Source organism: Xenia sp. Carnegie-2017, unplaced genomic scaffold (assembly GCF_021976095.1).
Source record: "Xenia sp. Carnegie-2017 unplaced genomic scaffold, XeniaSp_v1 HiC_scaffold_25, whole genome shotgun sequence".
NCBI classification, from domain to species: domain Eukaryota; kingdom Metazoa; phylum Cnidaria; class Anthozoa; order Malacalcyonacea; family Xeniidae; genus Xenia; species Xenia sp. Carnegie-2017.
The window spans coordinates 8,395,138-8,411,627 of record NW_025813488.1 but is presented as its reverse complement, the minus strand read 5'-3'; the positions used below and the strand labels follow the sequence as shown (position 1 = coordinate 8,411,627).

At 38.4% G+C, this 16,490-nt stretch overlaps 3 protein-coding genes across 3 annotated transcripts in view; 2 read left to right on the top strand and 1 right to left on the bottom strand.

Moving 5' to 3' along the window:
* LOC124453740 (60S ribosomal protein L32-like) overlaps positions 1–5,456 on the top strand; it is a 28,709-nt gene extending 23,253 nt beyond the window's left edge. Inside the window, exons 4-7 of the mRNA XM_047004591.1 lie at positions 2,411–2,442; positions 2,613–2,707; positions 3,457–3,609; positions 5,211–5,456. Coding sequence (XP_046860547.1) covers positions 2,411–2,442; positions 2,613–2,707; positions 3,457–3,609; positions 5,211–5,369 — 439 coding nt within the window. The 3' untranslated portion in view covers positions 5,370–5,456. The remainder of the gene's footprint in view (positions 1–2,410; positions 2,443–2,612; positions 2,708–3,456; positions 3,610–5,210) is intronic.
* Positions 5,457–7,268: 1,812 nt separating this feature from the next.
* LOC124453739 lies at positions 7,269–8,393 on the top strand. Its single transcript, XM_047004590.1, has one exon. It carries the CDS (start codon positions 7,557–7,559, stop codon positions 8,100–8,102), a length of 546 nt encoding a protein of 181 aa, XP_046860546.1. The 5' UTR covers positions 7,269–7,556; the 3' UTR covers positions 8,103–8,393.
* Positions 8,394–12,078: 3,685 nt separating this feature from the next.
* On the bottom strand, positions 12,079–16,486 carry LOC124452926 (uncharacterized protein YfbL-like). Its single transcript, XM_047003585.1, has 7 exons — positions 16,368–16,486; positions 14,099–14,349; positions 13,659–13,827; positions 13,343–13,543; positions 13,110–13,265; positions 12,693–12,986; positions 12,079–12,326 (listed from the first exon to the last, which is right to left on the bottom strand). The coding sequence occupies exons 1-7, from the start codon at positions 16,411–16,413 to the stop codon at positions 12,115–12,117; spliced, it is 1,329 nt and encodes a 442-aa protein (XP_046859541.1). The 5' UTR covers positions 16,414–16,486; the 3' UTR covers positions 12,079–12,114.
* Between the last annotated feature and the right edge of the window lie 4 nt (positions 16,487–16,490).

Genomic DNA, 16,490 nt, shown 5'->3' with positions numbered 1-16,490 from the left:
TGCATTGGTGAAAATTGGTTTACTTCTGTAAAATGTGCTCGATACTGTGTGTCTCCTTCCAAAATCTGTGGTCCTCACTGTGGGAGGGTGGCTGGCTCTGGATTGTTTGGTTAGCACTATTTTCCACCCAGCAAACCGCCCTTTACTTTGAAATATAATATTTTACACAATATAATATTTTACACAATCTAATATTTTACACAATCGTCGAAAAACGACATATTTTCCAGCCTGGATTATAAGTTTATAACTTAAGGTGGTTGCATGAAAATTTATACTGTAACATTTATCTGTAAATATTTTCATATGTTGATATTAAAAACTGTATTATAAAGATATAAAATTACTCGCCATCTCAAAACGACCTAGCACCAGTGCATGCATGGTTTCCTTTTAGCTTTTGGTTCTTTCCCATTAGCCGCCATCTTAAATTTATTTCCGATTGTGTAAAGTAAAGGGCGGTTTGCTGGGTGGAAAAAAAGCAGAGCCCTCTATATTATAAGAGTTGGGACAAACGGTCTGGGGCGAGCGCGGAGCCGCCATTTTGGTTCCTACTTGCAAAGTGAAACTATAATAATACTATTAGAAATTGGGTTTATATGCAAAAGAAGAAAGCAATTTAAGCTTATTCCATGGTAGTATCAAATATATTAGGAATAATAGCAAGCTCTTTGCATTTTTTTTAACGATTTGCGGCAGACCTGATTTAATTTCATTGGTTTGAGCTTCGTTTGCGGTTTACTAGTTCGTGCTTCAAATTGATCGTGACCCATTGTAAGAAGTATTTTTCGTACGTGAACGTGTTTTCTCGGCTTATGTTCCGACTCTGTAACAAGTTTTCAAGATCTTTAAGCTTGGTGGCAAGCGGCAATGTTATCCTGGCATCAGTGTTATCAAATACTTGGACAAGACTTTGTTCGAAACTTTGAATCATAGTAATCATGCAGATTTGGTCCGGAGAGATTTGTGTTCAAGATTTGTAACAATTTAATGGTAGTGAGTGATTTATGCCCCCCCAATTTAATCCAAGCATGATATTTTTTATTCTGAAAGATCACAAAATTTTCTTGCTCAGCAGAAAATGACAGACTTTTTTACTTTTTAGTTATTGAAATATGCAATGATTTGACCAAGATGAATTTGACCTTAAACGTTTTATTCCTGTATATGAAGTTATTTCGCCTTTATCACTTTATAAAGTATTAAAGTTTATTTCTAATAAAGTTTATTAGGGATTCTGCTGAAAATTTTGGTGAAGCATTTCTTTAAACCGTTTGTTCAAATTCGCTGGCAATACAAGGCATAGAATTTGAACCGTTTAAAGAACCGTTGAACTGTTTATATTTCACTGGCAATACAAGGCATAGAATTTGAACCGTTTGTTCAAATTCTATGCCTTGTATTGTCAGTGAAATATATATATCAAAAAGCTAGCAGCACCTAAATATATATCAGAAAGCCAGCAATATTTTAATATATATGAGAAAGGCAGCAACAGTTGTAATATACATTAAAAAGCCCAAATAGCTGAAATTATGGAGATATGCCTCTGTGATCTTATAAACCAAAACCTACAATTAAAATATCATCAACAAGTCTAGAAGAGAAGTAATGTTCTACTTTGAGCTACAGAAGTAGGGTACATTTGTACAATTCAATAACAAAATATATTGTACTCAGCTGTTTCATTGAATATCCTAATTATAATTACTTCATTTTTAAATGATGAACTAAAAATACAAAATACAACATGGAAAATCATAAGAGTTTCTGTGATTTGGTGTAGTTGTTTTAGTATGGAAGTGGCTGAGAATTGAGAGGTTTGTAGATTGACCAATTTCAGAACATAATGAGAAATCATCTTCGATTAAAAAACAAGCTTTGGAGTAAGAAAACTATTGAAACTGCATCAGCACGAACTTTGCAATGTTATTTGGCCCAAAATGTTTCTCTACTTGAGTCAGTTAATTGAACCTTATATCAAAAGCAGTTCAGCACAACAATCACCATACGCAATCAAATTTCGTAAGTTCGACGTAAAGGCATTTCTTTCATTTTTTTCGTAATCCTCGATTTATGCGATATGTAATGACATTTAGTAGCCTTCAACAATCAGTTATTACACACTTATCCATAAAAAAACGCAATATTATCTCAAAATACTGTATTACTAGCAGCAATTGTTATATAAACACAAGCTAAAATTTCAAAACTAGGAACCAAAATGGCGGAAATTGATCAGGTGATCAATATTGCCCAATCAACGTAAGCTAAACGGATAACAATAGATGTCCCAACTCTTATACTATAGAGGGCTCTGGAAAATAGTGCTAACCGGATTGTTTTGACTTCATCGTGTAACCGCTGACCGTGACGATCATCCAAGATTCTTTGCGACCTTCCCTGGCTAGTTCTTTTCTTTTGGCTCTTTCATAGGGGAAGGTAGAACTATTTCAAATCCTTCAATTTTTTTAGCAATCCTCGCCGACCGAGGCATACTGGTGCAAAAAAAGTTTTTTATTTCTTTGCTGAATTAATTTCAGCAATCGTTTCATTGTTGAGGAATGAGAACTAGTTTATAAGATGAATTGATTTAAGACTTGTTCATCTAGCGAAAATGGTGAGCCCCGTGCTAAAACCCAATATTGTGAAGAAGAGGCGAAAGAGGTTCATACGCCATCAATCCGATCGTTTCAAACGTGTTGCTGTAAGTATTTAATGGTCAAGTGTATGGGAAAACAACGGTTCTATATGACTACCAATATATACTTTGTCTGATAAAGCTGCGATTCCTTTAGATTTTTACTAATGTTAAAAACTTGTCGTTGTCTTGATTACTTTCTCGTTTGCATCCTTCTATGAACTGTATCAAGCTTGATCTAAAGGTAGTGATTTGTACGACATAAGCTTGACTGTTTCGATGGTCAAGGTTTGTCAGTACTGCATTATACTGGATAAGATAGTTTTGATTCATATAGAAGGAAGATTAAAGAAGTGCTTTGACAAGTAGGATGCCAAAGGCCGCTTTCTTAATGTCTATTGAGGCTTTCCCTGCTTGTGAACAAAGCCACAAGCTCATTTTGCATGTCTTAATCAGACTCGAAAGGTTTATCAAAACTTTATGGAAATGCTGACATTTGACTAAGGTTTGATGTTGCAGCTTTGATAAGGCCCAACTGATTATCAAATAAAGTGAAGCTGGAGGGTGGCTTGGCTGAACTTTTTGGCCATCTTGTGATGACCATCAGCACCGACCGCACATGATCGTGATGATAGTGTATTAAGTAAACTTGTTAGTAATATAAAACTTGCTCAATTTGTTGATAATTTTCAAGCTATAAATATCATTTATTGCTTATCTCCACATTTTCAACCATCTTTTTTGTGATATATCAAAACATTTTTCTTTCTTGTCTTCTACGACCTAACATGCATGTTGTTTGGTTTTTATGACAGCCAAGCTGGCGCAAGCCAAAAGGAATTGACAACTGCGTACGTCGTCGGTTTCGTGGAACTAGATTAATGCCCAGTATTGGATATGGATCGAATAAAAAGACCAGACACATGATGCCAGATGGCTTCAGAAAATTTCTTGTCCACAATGTTGCTGTAAGTAAAAAAGTTTGAATGTTGCTTCTGCTAAAAATGTCAACATTGATTTGTGGGAGTTGAGAGCTGATCATTGCAAGCCCAACAGTTTTGCAACATGTCCGAGGTTTCCATAAGCTGGTGCAAACACACAAAACTGTCTTTTATTTCTTTTATGAAATGCCAGTAATGTAGAACAGATAAATTTAAACAAATGTTTTGATGTTTCCATCAACATTGATTCATGTTTAATTTGCAAACTCTCTTTGTTCGTTTAATTAATGTGCTCTACTCGGTGTGCTCGGGCCAATGCAAACTCGGATATAGACCAATCAATCTTCTCAAAAGCACCATGTTGCATTTTGTTATGTTGCAATCATGGCCGTTGAAGGGAAGTAGAATAATGCAAGACCTTCGGGTGAAGTGTATGAAGCTAACACCTAGGACATTCTACTTCAATCAGGCTTGCTACATCATTTTCTGTTGTTTAATCACTCATAGTATACAAGCAGCTTAGGACAGGAATATCACATTGGTTGCCATGGTGAATTTGCCAGCTTTCAGCAATGGTTAAATTAAAGTTATGTTTGTCCGATCACTGCGAAGCTCATACCAAGGGTTTAGGGGCTCGAATCTTGGTCCGGACAATTTTTTGTAATCAATTTTTTTCCTGTCGAAATCAATTTAATCTCGTAGTATGCAACGATAATATGAAGTTAGGTTTCGGGTCAGGCATCAGGTTTCCATGTGCAATTCCTGTCTTTTGCCATTTGTTGTGTATTTGCCAGCTTAATAGATAGACTAATCAATTTAGTTGTATCACATTCATATGTTGAGACTTTAGCCACTTTTTGTTAGTTTGTTCATTTTTTATTCTCATTACTCTTCTCCAGTGAGCTTCGCACAACAAGTGGCACAGCAAGCCCAATCTTTCAACTCATACAATCTCAATTTTTTAGAAAATTTTTTGTTCCATTTCTCTAGAAAATTAATTTTATTCGTCGCTTTTCCAGTGAATAAACACAATAATGATATTTGCATTGTGAAAGTAGAGTAGACGCCTATCAGAAGCCTATGTCGTAGACCTTTAACGTCTCCTACGAGAAGTTTAGGGGCTATGACGTAGGCTGTCTATCAGGCGTTCACTCAAGCTATTCAAGAACAGTGTTTGTTTAGCTATATATGTGTATTGGCCACAATTGGCAAATAGCACATCGCAATTCACCGCAATGCAATCTCACATGTGGCAATATATTATATGTCAATCCTGTTTTATTTTACGTGTCATTAATTTTCCACGTGAAACGGTCCAAGAAATATTTTGATTGGTTCAAGGAGTTAGTGTCATTCATTCGTGATTCGCGCAATATCGCGACATTACCCCAAAAAAAGCATTTGACTCGTGTTTATAAGACAGAAGTATAAACGGGCTGCCTTCGTTACTGAAGACAATGAATGTAGATAATGCATTGTCTTTGTTTGATAATTCTTTGTGTCACATGACTTCCTAACAATATTAGCTCATACCTATTCTCCCCCGGCCACGTCCTGCGTTTTGTCAAGATAAGATACGCTTTTATGGCAAGGGAATTAATCTTCCTCTTATTGTTCTCTTGATTTAGGAGCTTGAAGTTTTGTTGATGTCCAATCGACGTTTTGCTGCTGAAATTGCACACAACGTATCGAGCAGAAAGCGTAAACAGATCGTGGAGCGTGCGCAACAGTTGGCGATTAAGGTGACCAACTTTAATGCACGCTTGCGTAGCGAGGAAAACGAGTGATGAATTGTACAATAAATATTTTCACTTGTATTATAATGTGAGTGTTGATTTGCAACTCATGCATTAAAAATAATTTTTGTTGTCGAATCCAGTTATCAAACTTTCGTATGATTATACAGATTGTCCCCGAGAAACGGAACCCACATAAATTAATTATGTATTCGTTGAAGTTTTTATGCACAATTACGTAATTATCATTCACAACAGTTTGATGAACTTGACTGTTCTGCGCCTCTGGGATTTCGTAGCGTCTGTGCAGAATTAGTTAAAGAAAACATTATTTGAATTTTAACAGCCATAAAAACGTAATCATATTTTCCATAAGTTGCAAGAAACGCAGACAAACGTGTAACCAAAGTAACCGGGCCGATCAAATAGCTATTCCAGACTTCATTATCTTCTTGCAGATTTCATTTTAATGTATGCATAATTATTCGTGCGGGTTCTTTATTTCGGGAAGGGGGGGGCACCCTGTAAATTGATCATGAATTATAGTCAATACAGTGAATGTTTGAGCCCGGGTATCGATATATCTTTGTAGATGTAGATCGTCCTGGTTAGTAGAGTTCCGAGAAGGATTGTTGACGTTGACTGGTGTTTCGACAACCATAACGGTACTCGTCTTCAGAGTCTTCAATTGTTGACTCGGAAAATGACTATCGGTAAGGTTGTGAAATAGTCGACATCAACATGAGCAGTCCTTTTTGGGACTCCATTAACTTTGACCATCTGGGACGACCTACATCTACAAACGTTAAACAACAACACAGTGGGACCTCTACTTGCGGACATCTTCCGAAGGCGACACCTTCCGAAAGTGGACACCAGATTGTGGTGCCAACTGTGTCTGCTTTCAAGAGGTTCGACTGTATGATGTTCAAAAAAAAATCAAGCAGAAAAAAGGACCCTCGGGAAGGAGAGTCGAATGTTCACACGGATGGGAAAGAAAAGACCATTACCGAAATGAATTGCTTCACGACGGTGGGGGTGACATACATGTGGTGTCCAACCAATCCCCTTGGAGTGAAAGAACAATAGAATTTTCGCCATGTTTAATGTTTTTCGCGTTGTGAATGAGGAAATGCTTTGTTAACATCAACATGGCGGCCATTACGTAACTTGCACACAAGAATTCGTATATTTTGTTGAGCCTGACTGCTGTGCTTGAGCTTCAAGAGATTGAACACCTGCTGTGTGCACTTTCGCTTTTTTTTCTACCCACTCGTCCCAGTTGTTTCTCTGTCCGGAGACAGACTAATTTAAGTGAACGTGAATGCTTTGCTGAAATTGCTTTGCTCTGCGGAATTAATACACTAGTACATAAACAGCATTGCTCTTATAAATAAAATATGCAAATACTAACTTGAATAGACCTAGCTAATTGACCTGCGGAGATTGACGAAAATTGGGCTAAATGTGCCGCAACTAACGACCAATTGACTGATTGCATTACATTAGTCGCTTCGCTTCCAGTGTATTCTCTCGCGTGTTGTTCAAAATGCACGTCGTCAATGAATAATATTTCTGCGTTTTTACGCGTTTCACATTCTCAGACACGGGAATTTTAAAGCTGGGTTCCGCGAATGTCTTGCCCACGTGCTTTAACAGTTTATTGCATGCTTGCGCGCTAGATTTTTCGTCACCGTAACGCGTAACGTAAGCTAGAAACTTGGGTAATTTTTTATTAAAGTAGCAACGGCGCCTGACAGTCAAGTTTTACGGCTGCGATTTTGAGAATCGTGGCGATTTTCGTCTCGAGCCTGTGGTGAAACGTGGATATTGCTCGTTGTGTGATCGACGTCTTTAACAATGCACACGATCAGATATGGTGACGGCGGCTATTTTTAATTAAACCATTTAATGCTGTCGCGGTTGGCCAAATGACCGTATTGAGCATACGTGTGATAAGTGGTCATATTTATTATTTCATCAGTCTGTTCGATTACTCTTTGTTATGTTAACTTTGTTTCTTCAGCCAGAAACGTTAAAAGCAGCGCTCGAGATTTTAGTGTGAAAATTTCATCTTTTCGATGCGTCAGTATCCGTATACTAACGGGATACGGTTGATTTTGTCCCAGTGCTCACGCTGTTAGTGGAGTTCGTCGAGAGCAACTGCAACAACAACAAAAAGAGAAATAATTGACGACTTCGTCATTCATTTTTGCGATAGTTGTGACGCATGGCAAAATGTTTGATTGCTCGTGCCACACGCAATTTTCCAAGAGCTTCTCGATCAAAGTTTTAAACCAATGGAAGAGTTTGCCAAATTTGCTTTCTCATAGCGAGGAGATGAATTGCATCGAAAAGCGTGCGTTGTTTCTTAAACGCGCTGACACTTTGGTGCCATGGAGCAGCCTGGAACGCTCGAAATCGATGGACTTTATGTTTTATCGTTGTGAGTCAGAAGATGGCATCATGCAAGACGATGATAAACTGGAATACTCCACGTGTGATCTGTATTTCAGTAAAGATTTTACGGATGTAATGAACGCCTCGTTCTCGGAACGATCCGACATCGAATCGAACTCCACCCGGGCGGAGTTGGACGGTTCCCTCAAATGCTGGCGTGAATCGCAGAGCAGCGAGCTGACGGAGATGAATCTCGCGAAGTCGTTAGCGAACCGCATGTACTCGAACGAGAACTTGGATCGAGTTGGCAGGAATTTGCATAAGATCAACAAATGGTTTCAACGTTGCAGCGTTGATGAAGACGAAGACTGCAGACGGGATTGAAAGAAAGGAATTACGAAGTTGAATTTTCCTTTCCGAAATAAGATTTTACGAGTAAAATACCGTCTAAAGCATAAGACATTACGAAGATCAATAGTTGAATGTATCATCCATGAATGTTGAGATTATTGAACCACCGATGCTAGGGTTTGTTGGTTGAATTAACGCATTTTATCGTGTTTATTTTCTCGTTCAAAATATATCTGTTATCTTATTTAAATATAGCATGACGTTAGTATTCTCATTTTTATGTTAAAAGTTTTGATGACCGTCGATTAAAAGACATTAATTTTACATTTTTAGCAGCATGAATTTTTAATCGTGTTTGTCTATCGCCCGTACAATCGAAGATAGAACGAAGTCAGTCACTTTAGCGACACAGCTTGTTGCTCTCGAGATTAAATTGTAATCCTTACGAACAAAACAAAAACACGACACTGCGGCTATATCACAAAATCTGAGCAACAGCTATCTTTTTTCAATGCGCTGTGATCTTCAGAATTGTTGAAAGTGTTTGAAGAAAAGTTCTTTGAGACACGCTGCGCTTGATCTCTTGCCGAGATGATAAATGGCTATTCTTGCAACTCGACGTATCGTTTGCAGATGCATTTGTTTCTGGTTCTGTTTACTGATGAAATGTCTCTACTTAGAATTTGCATTTCAAAAGTAGGCTCGATCTTTGTTAATCTACTCGTGTTACAATTGAAAGGAAACGACTAAGTATACATAAATTGAAAAATTTTCTCCATCGACAACTTTGCCTGATCAATGGATCGTGGGGTGTATCTTAAATTGACAACAATACGGACGCCGAAACACGCTTGACCGTTCGAAGTGAGCACGTCTTTCCCTTCATATAGATGTGTCCAAGACTTTGGAACTTGGATTGGCGTTTAGAAGGAGTGCAAAGACTTTACAGGAGAGCCTGTGAAATTGTTATACAAATAGCTCTGAATGACATACCGATGAAGTATATTGGTGGGTTGCAACCATCCCCCTGGGAGTAAGAGAACAATGGAATGCTCGCCATGTTGGATGAAATTTGCATTGTAAATAAACCTTTGTTAAAATCATCCAACATGGCGGTTATGACGTAGCTTGCAACCGAAGAATAGAATTTCAGGAAAACACCTGTATTTTTTTATTGTATTTGATACCTTTGAAGTAGAGTGTTTATGTTGTTCAGACCTAGGTTTGTTGGGTAGGATTAACGCGCTGTGTTTACTGAATTGTGAATCATGATAATCTGAACATTCCAAGCATGTCTTAGTGCAGTCTGTGCTGAATACTCTACGAGTAACAAAGTTACTAGTAATTGTTCCTTTTAATGGTGACTATGGGAAACTAGGTACAATTTTTCTAAAAACGTGTGAATCTTTTTGCGTTATTTTTCCACTGATTGCTGAAAGAAAGAAAGAAAAACGGACCGACTTTTCCAAAGAACGAGACTTTTATTGAATGAAATTCAGCACGACTGCAATTTATAATGTTGTTTGTGTAACGCATGCAAAGTAACTTCGTAACTATAGTTGCAAATGTTTCGTAGCGGCAACGAGTTACAATTTTTTACCGTGCCTTTACCTGGTAACTAGTTACTATTTTTGAACAAGTAGCTAAAACTGGGACTAGTTCTAAAATAACTAACTTTTACAGTCATGTTTTTAACATGAGGTATAAGCTATACTGCTTTAAACAGCTTATATTCATGAGGTGGTACGTTATTGCTGTCGGCTTTTATTTCTTCACTCCAATATTTCTTGATGTATAAGCTTCACTATGAATGTATTTTTCATTACTCTTTCACTTTTCTTAAAATTCCAATGCTAATTCTTTGTTCGAAAATCAACTAGCCCAATTTCTGCCGAACTTGCATGGCATTGTGGGTATTTCGATTCAACTTACGTAGCTTTGGTAAAACTTCCATCGAGCTTTGTATGACACGTCTCTTCTATCCACCGTCCAACGAGGACGTTCTTTTCATGTTTGGTTAATTCAATGTCTTGTTTGTCCTGTTTCCGAAGGTTTTCCAACAACACTCGGCAACGTTGTGAGGTCTCATTCCACCCGTTGAGATTTACTTGCTTTGCGATTGCCCTTTGGGGATCAAGTTTTACGAAGTATCTTTTCGGAGACGCCCGGAAGCCTAAATCTGGGAGACTATTGCAACGGCTGTGCTCGAGTGATTCAGTACGTTTGCGTGGAGTGAACACACTGTGTCTCTTGGCTTCTTGGACAATCTTCAACCGCAGTAGATTGTCCATGTTGACTGCCGGCTCGAATTCCTCCTTGTGCGCAAGTCTCGTTGATTTGAGGCTGCAAACTTCATCGAGCTCCGTTAGCATTCTTGCACAGTTGAAGGCGTGTGAAGGAGCTTGCGGGCTGGAGGAGTGGGCCTGTTTAGTTTCTTTATCATCTCTTGTAACGTTAATCTTTGGTAATTTATCTTTATTGTGACTCATACCGCTCTTTTTGTTCTTACGGAGTGACAGAACTCTCTCCATGTCGTCCATGGTTAAATTCTTTTCCAGTTTGTTCTCTTCTTCGGTTAGTTCCTTGGAGGCAATTATCTCGGACATTTTAACAGCAGGAAACACTTTAGGCATCTTAATTTTCTTCTTTTCGTTAAAGGCATGCGTTGGGAAAAGGTTATTGTTTTGTAATGCTGGATTTTTTGGGTCAAAATGAAACGTTTTTGTGATATCGTCATCGGGTTCATTCATTTCCTCGTCTTTCACGATTCTGATAAAATTCATTGAAGATTCTTTGTTTTCCATGTTCGAAAATCCGTTCCATGATTGTGCTAATTTATCTGACGACATATGATCTCTTTCGTGCGATAATTGTGTCAGGATTCCTTTCATTTCTAGTTAAAATTTGAAGCCTGTTCAAACGAGTTCAAAACGTCCATTCTTGCGAAAATGAGCACGGCTTGATACAAAAGACTTTCTTCATCTCACGCTGCGCAAAACAAGTCGGAAATGAGCGTCTTCGTAAAAATTTGCTTTCCTTAGTTTGCTATGTATATTTAAGATGTTTCTTCTATAGTATTTGAAATTTTTCCAAACTGACTAATCTAGGTGAAATTAGCTATAACTCGTTAGGCAAAAGAGCGCATGTATTAATTGTCGTACCTGCAAAATAGTGCCGAAGATTCCAAAGCTCCTTCCCTCAAATTTTAAAACTTATTCAACGATGACATTGATCATAACTTCGACTATCAATTAAATATTAATGCCTTGCACTAATTGTCTTCGCTTGTATTCAATTATAAACGGCTTTTTTTCTTTAGCAATGAGCTATATTGAGCCTGTATTACGTACTCGCCGTTGATGTAAAAATTGATGGTATTATTTTAACAAAAAACTTGTACCCCGAGGCAGCAAACTTATTGACTGCATTCACATTTTTATCGTGAACAATGAAACGAAATTTGTCTTCCTTCGTTTGCAATCTCGTCCCATCGAGACAGGTTCTTGTAAAACGTCTTGAGCAGGTGACCGGCAAAATCTACAATGGCTTAAACTTTAGCAGTCAAAGGCGGTGGGAGTTGCACTTGTCTTTTGCTAATTTATGCAAATGCCATCGCAATTGTTTGTTCTTCGATTATTTTGCGGCACGCAAAGCAATTACCTATACTAATAATATACTTTGAGATATTTCTCGACTGTGATTGGTTGATCGCAGTGCGGTTCATCTGCAATTGTGAGTTTTTTTGAAGTCTTTAAAAAAGTCACTCGTGCATGTTTATCGGTAATTGTACTCGCAAGAATTACGTAAACATTTCATTTCTGTGCAATTTGCGCAAGTTGTTGATCAGTAACATGTCGAATATACAAAATTAGGCATCAACTCCAAGTAATTTGGGGAGTTTTTATAACGCCCGCACTGCGTATCTGTTTTTCATTATGTGAGTGAAATGTTTTCCGCGTCACGGAGGTCATTGATGATGTCATATGTGTGGTGTATGGCGTTGGGCCGATTGTTAACAAGACGTAATTTATTCACATGATCCTATTTACAACAAGTACAAAGTTATCGTCATGTAAAATGCTAATGATAAAGAGGTTATTGCGGATGAGCTTGTTGGTCGCAGTTGCTTGTGTGGAATTAGCAGTATTGGCACATTGAGCGTTTTCGACTCTGATGCATTCTCAATCAAGTTCTTCTCGTGTGCTTTTGAATCTAAATTTGAGTTTGATTCATCGGCATCGTGTGTCCTGCACGAATCTAAAAATAAAGTTGCAGGCTAGCTTCACCACTGGTTGTAAATTTTATAGGAAAGACAATCTCTCCACTAGATGACGTTTCCGCTGTTTAGCGCTCGACGCAATTCCCCCCCTGGGTAGTTTCTCGTTAAAATGTCTTGCCTGCCCCTTCAGAAGTTATCCAGTGGGCAATTGCGTTGGCAGGGACAAATCAATGGCCTCTACCACCTACAAACAATCACCGCCGCAGCTATACTGGGAAAAACTCAAAAAGGTGGCGTAGCAGACCGTGTTTTCACATGTTCTAAATTTACATAGCACGACTATACTTTTAAGCTTATTACGTCACCGGGTGGCAACAATTGGATGACATCATGTCTCGACTAACCTATTTCTCCAAGGTCGATTGCTGTGCTTATAACGGCATTTATGTTCCTTCGCAAGAATTGCAAATCCTTTTTATCGATAAGACGCATGCTGTCGCATCGTTTGTGATAGCATTTGTCCATCGGCGCTCGGAAGTTCGACGTGTCTGTTATCATCACAGCGGGAAAAGAAACAGAGTTCTCCCAGAAGTTGTAATGATCACTGCGGTAAAACTGTTTGAGGCTTTCGAAGTAGGGCGAATTCGAAGGTCTCCCGGAGATCGGCAGGGGTACCAGACGAATTTTAAATGACATATCTTCAAGAGAATCGATCATGTGACTACACCTGCATACTATCCGTTTGTCAAAGTTGAATGCCAATTCTTCAGCGAGAATTTCCACAACGTGGAAATGTTTGCTGATGGCGTCTTAGTTCTTACCTTTTTCATAACGTCGCTCCAGCAATCTCATCAGTTCCAAGTCGCTCTTCTTTCGACCTACTACAGCGAGAAAATCGCCACGACTCCCCCCATCAATGACGCTCAAGTATGTGTCACGTGATATCGAAGAGAGCGATGGCGGTAATGCCTGAGATCCTAAGCATAAAGAGGAAGACCGAACGTAGTGTTGAACTTGAACTAGTACGACAAAAATACGCATGGAGTCAAATCACCTCGGGAAGAGTTGTGATTTGCTATCATTTCAAGTACAAGAGCTCCTTTGACCGTGCCGCCCGACTTCCTGAGATACTTCGTGAGATTTGCCACGAAATGTTCGCTGCCCGATGGAATGGGAAATTTGGAGTTCGCGGTATCTTCTTCGAAGTCGAAGGCCACGAAAAGAATGGTGTGTTTGAAACGACATTCCATTTTTCCTGTAATAGACGCCAAGGGGGGTTAAAAAAATATTTGGGGCTAAGAGGATAAAGGAGGATAAAATTCGAACGAAGTTTACTAAAGGCTAAGCTTAGCCATACAACTAAACTCTACCGATTTTTTTTGCCGCCTGCAGTAAAGCGGTCACTCCTGAACCGTTATCGTCCACACCACGTGTTCTGCTGGTCGTATCGTAATGGGCGCCCACGATCACAATTTCGTCATCAGCAGTGTTGCTGTATCTCCCGCGCAGCATCCCAATAATGTTCTCCCCCCTCAAAGACTACAGAAAAGAACATTTCCACCTCTATAGTACTTGACTGTGGGTTGTTCAAGGTTAATTTCCTAACTTCTGCTCTGTAATATACTTCAGATTTGATGGCGATGTTAGTCAATCTTATTAAATAAAATTCACAAAATTTTGTGCTTGAAATAAATAAATGATTATAAGTGCATTTCGATCGACATGAAACAAATGTATGCCCATAACAGATTTGACTTGAGCAAAAGACGCGTAGAATTCCCACGTCATCTCTCTGATCAACGAGTCTTACCTGTGCCGTCTTGATGTACTCGGACCAGACATGCAGTCCAGACTTTTTTAGCGCTCTTTTAATGTAATGTCGTGCACTTTCTTTACCACTCGGGTTGGTCACGTGATGCCGAGTTAGCGAAAACTTTTTCAAAGTTTTTCTTAGAATTGATAGCGAATCACTCCGGACAACTCCGAGTCTTTTCTGGTTTAGGGAGTTGCGACTTGATATTTCCGATGGGATGTCATGAAGAGTTGATGTCGAGGCAAATACTATATAATGCGAAATAAATATATTGTATTGCATTATTTTTCGATGTGTCCGACATGATTCTGGGTCTGTTTAAGACTGACAGAAGTGAAATGTCTCCTTCAAAACTGAATGTGTCAAATCTGTTTAAAAAAGTCGCTGTTTCATCTGGAAGAGCATTCAATCCCCACTGCATATGTTTAGGCTTCCTTAAAGTGGTGGCAGTGGATCAACAAGAGATGGTCTTTACTTGATCTCCCTCAGAACAATCCACTTCCGCCCGATAAAGCTACCCAGTATATACAATATGTTACTTTTGAGTAAATTAATCGAGACTTTGGTACTTTGAATTGAATTAATGTTATGGTTTCCAGTCTCCAGTGACGGATCGAGCGTTAGGAATTGTAATTTGCTTCATTGGTAAGATTGATTTAGGAAACTCATTGATTAGTAACATTTAATCTTTAGAAATTTATGACCAATGGCATGATTATAAATAGCGATCAAACTGTCTTAACAATTGCTTGTTTTTCGTTAATTTCTAATGTGGGTTTAGTTCAGACTCCTTTCACTTGCAATAATAGATAAGTATAGGTCAGGTTAGAGTGTTCGCAGGAAGATTTATAGACTTCCAGAGAGAGGTGTTTTACCGAACGCCAAGATCGGTTGAAAATCGTCCTAACGAGTAAGCCACTTTAATAAAAATTGTGATAATGACAAAACGTATTTTGCAGTGTCGGGAAAGAGAGAACTGTGTTCACAAAAACAACAACCTTTTCCTCTTTATTCAATGCTGAACAAATAGATTGTATTGACAGTATTGACTCGACAAGATCAACTTTTAACTCGATTTAGCATCAAGGAACTTAACAGACCATATATGGCAGTGAAACTCGAATGATTTTTTACGAAAGCTACACTTGTTGGCTCTAATGAATCTTATTACTAAAATCCTTAACGGAAATCTCAAAACGTAGATTAAATGATGGCACTGATGACGAAGTAGAAGAAAACACTTCGACGACGTATCGATATTACTGATGTTTTTACACGCCTTATCCTAAGTAGTTTTTGGATAACCTTTAAACTAAAGTTTTTCATCCTTAGAGGAATCTTTTTAAGATGTCTTGGTTTCCAGCAAGAGGTATTCGCTGATAAAATCTCCTGCCGGACACGTCTCTAGATTAAATCACTGAATACGCTACAGTACTTTGCCAAAAGTAGAGAGCATTTGTGAGTTAATCTCACGAGCTCACAAGAATTGAAGACGCTAAGTAAATAGGTGGCAATAGACATTACGTTCAAGCCATTTTCAAGCATGTTTTCTCAGTGCATGTAAACGTCGAGAAAATTGTTTTAATTAACTAATTACGAAATTAGATGGTTTCCATAACTTCGTGAGATCGCAATCGTTTTCCTTGTTTACAGTAAACCAAACGGCAATAACCAGATATCTAAGAGAACTTTTTTTGGATTTAATGAATTTATCAGTTCGGGGGCCGCTTGCGCACAGCGTAGATAATGTTTGCCCGAATTTCCTATTATCAAGGTAATCCTTTAAAAAAATGTCGTAGGAGCCTTAAATCCACATTTTGAACATAAAGTTCCATAGAATGAAGTGCAAATGTTCAAATACCAAAGCTGCATTTTTGTAAATGTTGCCCCTTTTGATAAACTTGAAAACGTCATTTCTTGGTGGATGGTGGTATATCCTGAGCTGTTCTGCCATTTAACTGTCTGGTATAGTTTCGAAACTGTCATGTCTTAAGTGTTTTTCTTAGAGAAGTGAATGGGATGTCTTTTACTGATAGCGTGCGGTTAACCTCAACGTACTATATCAAAAATTGATTTCACAGCGACTAATATGTAGCTGAACGACTTAATATCGCTATAATCTACATAGCAGGCCAGGATGACGAGCGTCATTGCATTATTTTAAACACAGCGTCATTGAAATAACCTTCAACTTCGAATTCTATCACTCGCGTAAGAATTGCGTTCACAATACAACATCGATTATTATCTGAATAGAGTCACAAACCTGCAAAGAGCAAAGTCAAAAGTTCTGTCGCTGTGTTCACGATCATTACGCCTTGCTTGAAGAATAGTTCTTGTTTGAATCGTTGCACGAGAGCCGTATTACGCAAAGACTTCCATAAGCTTG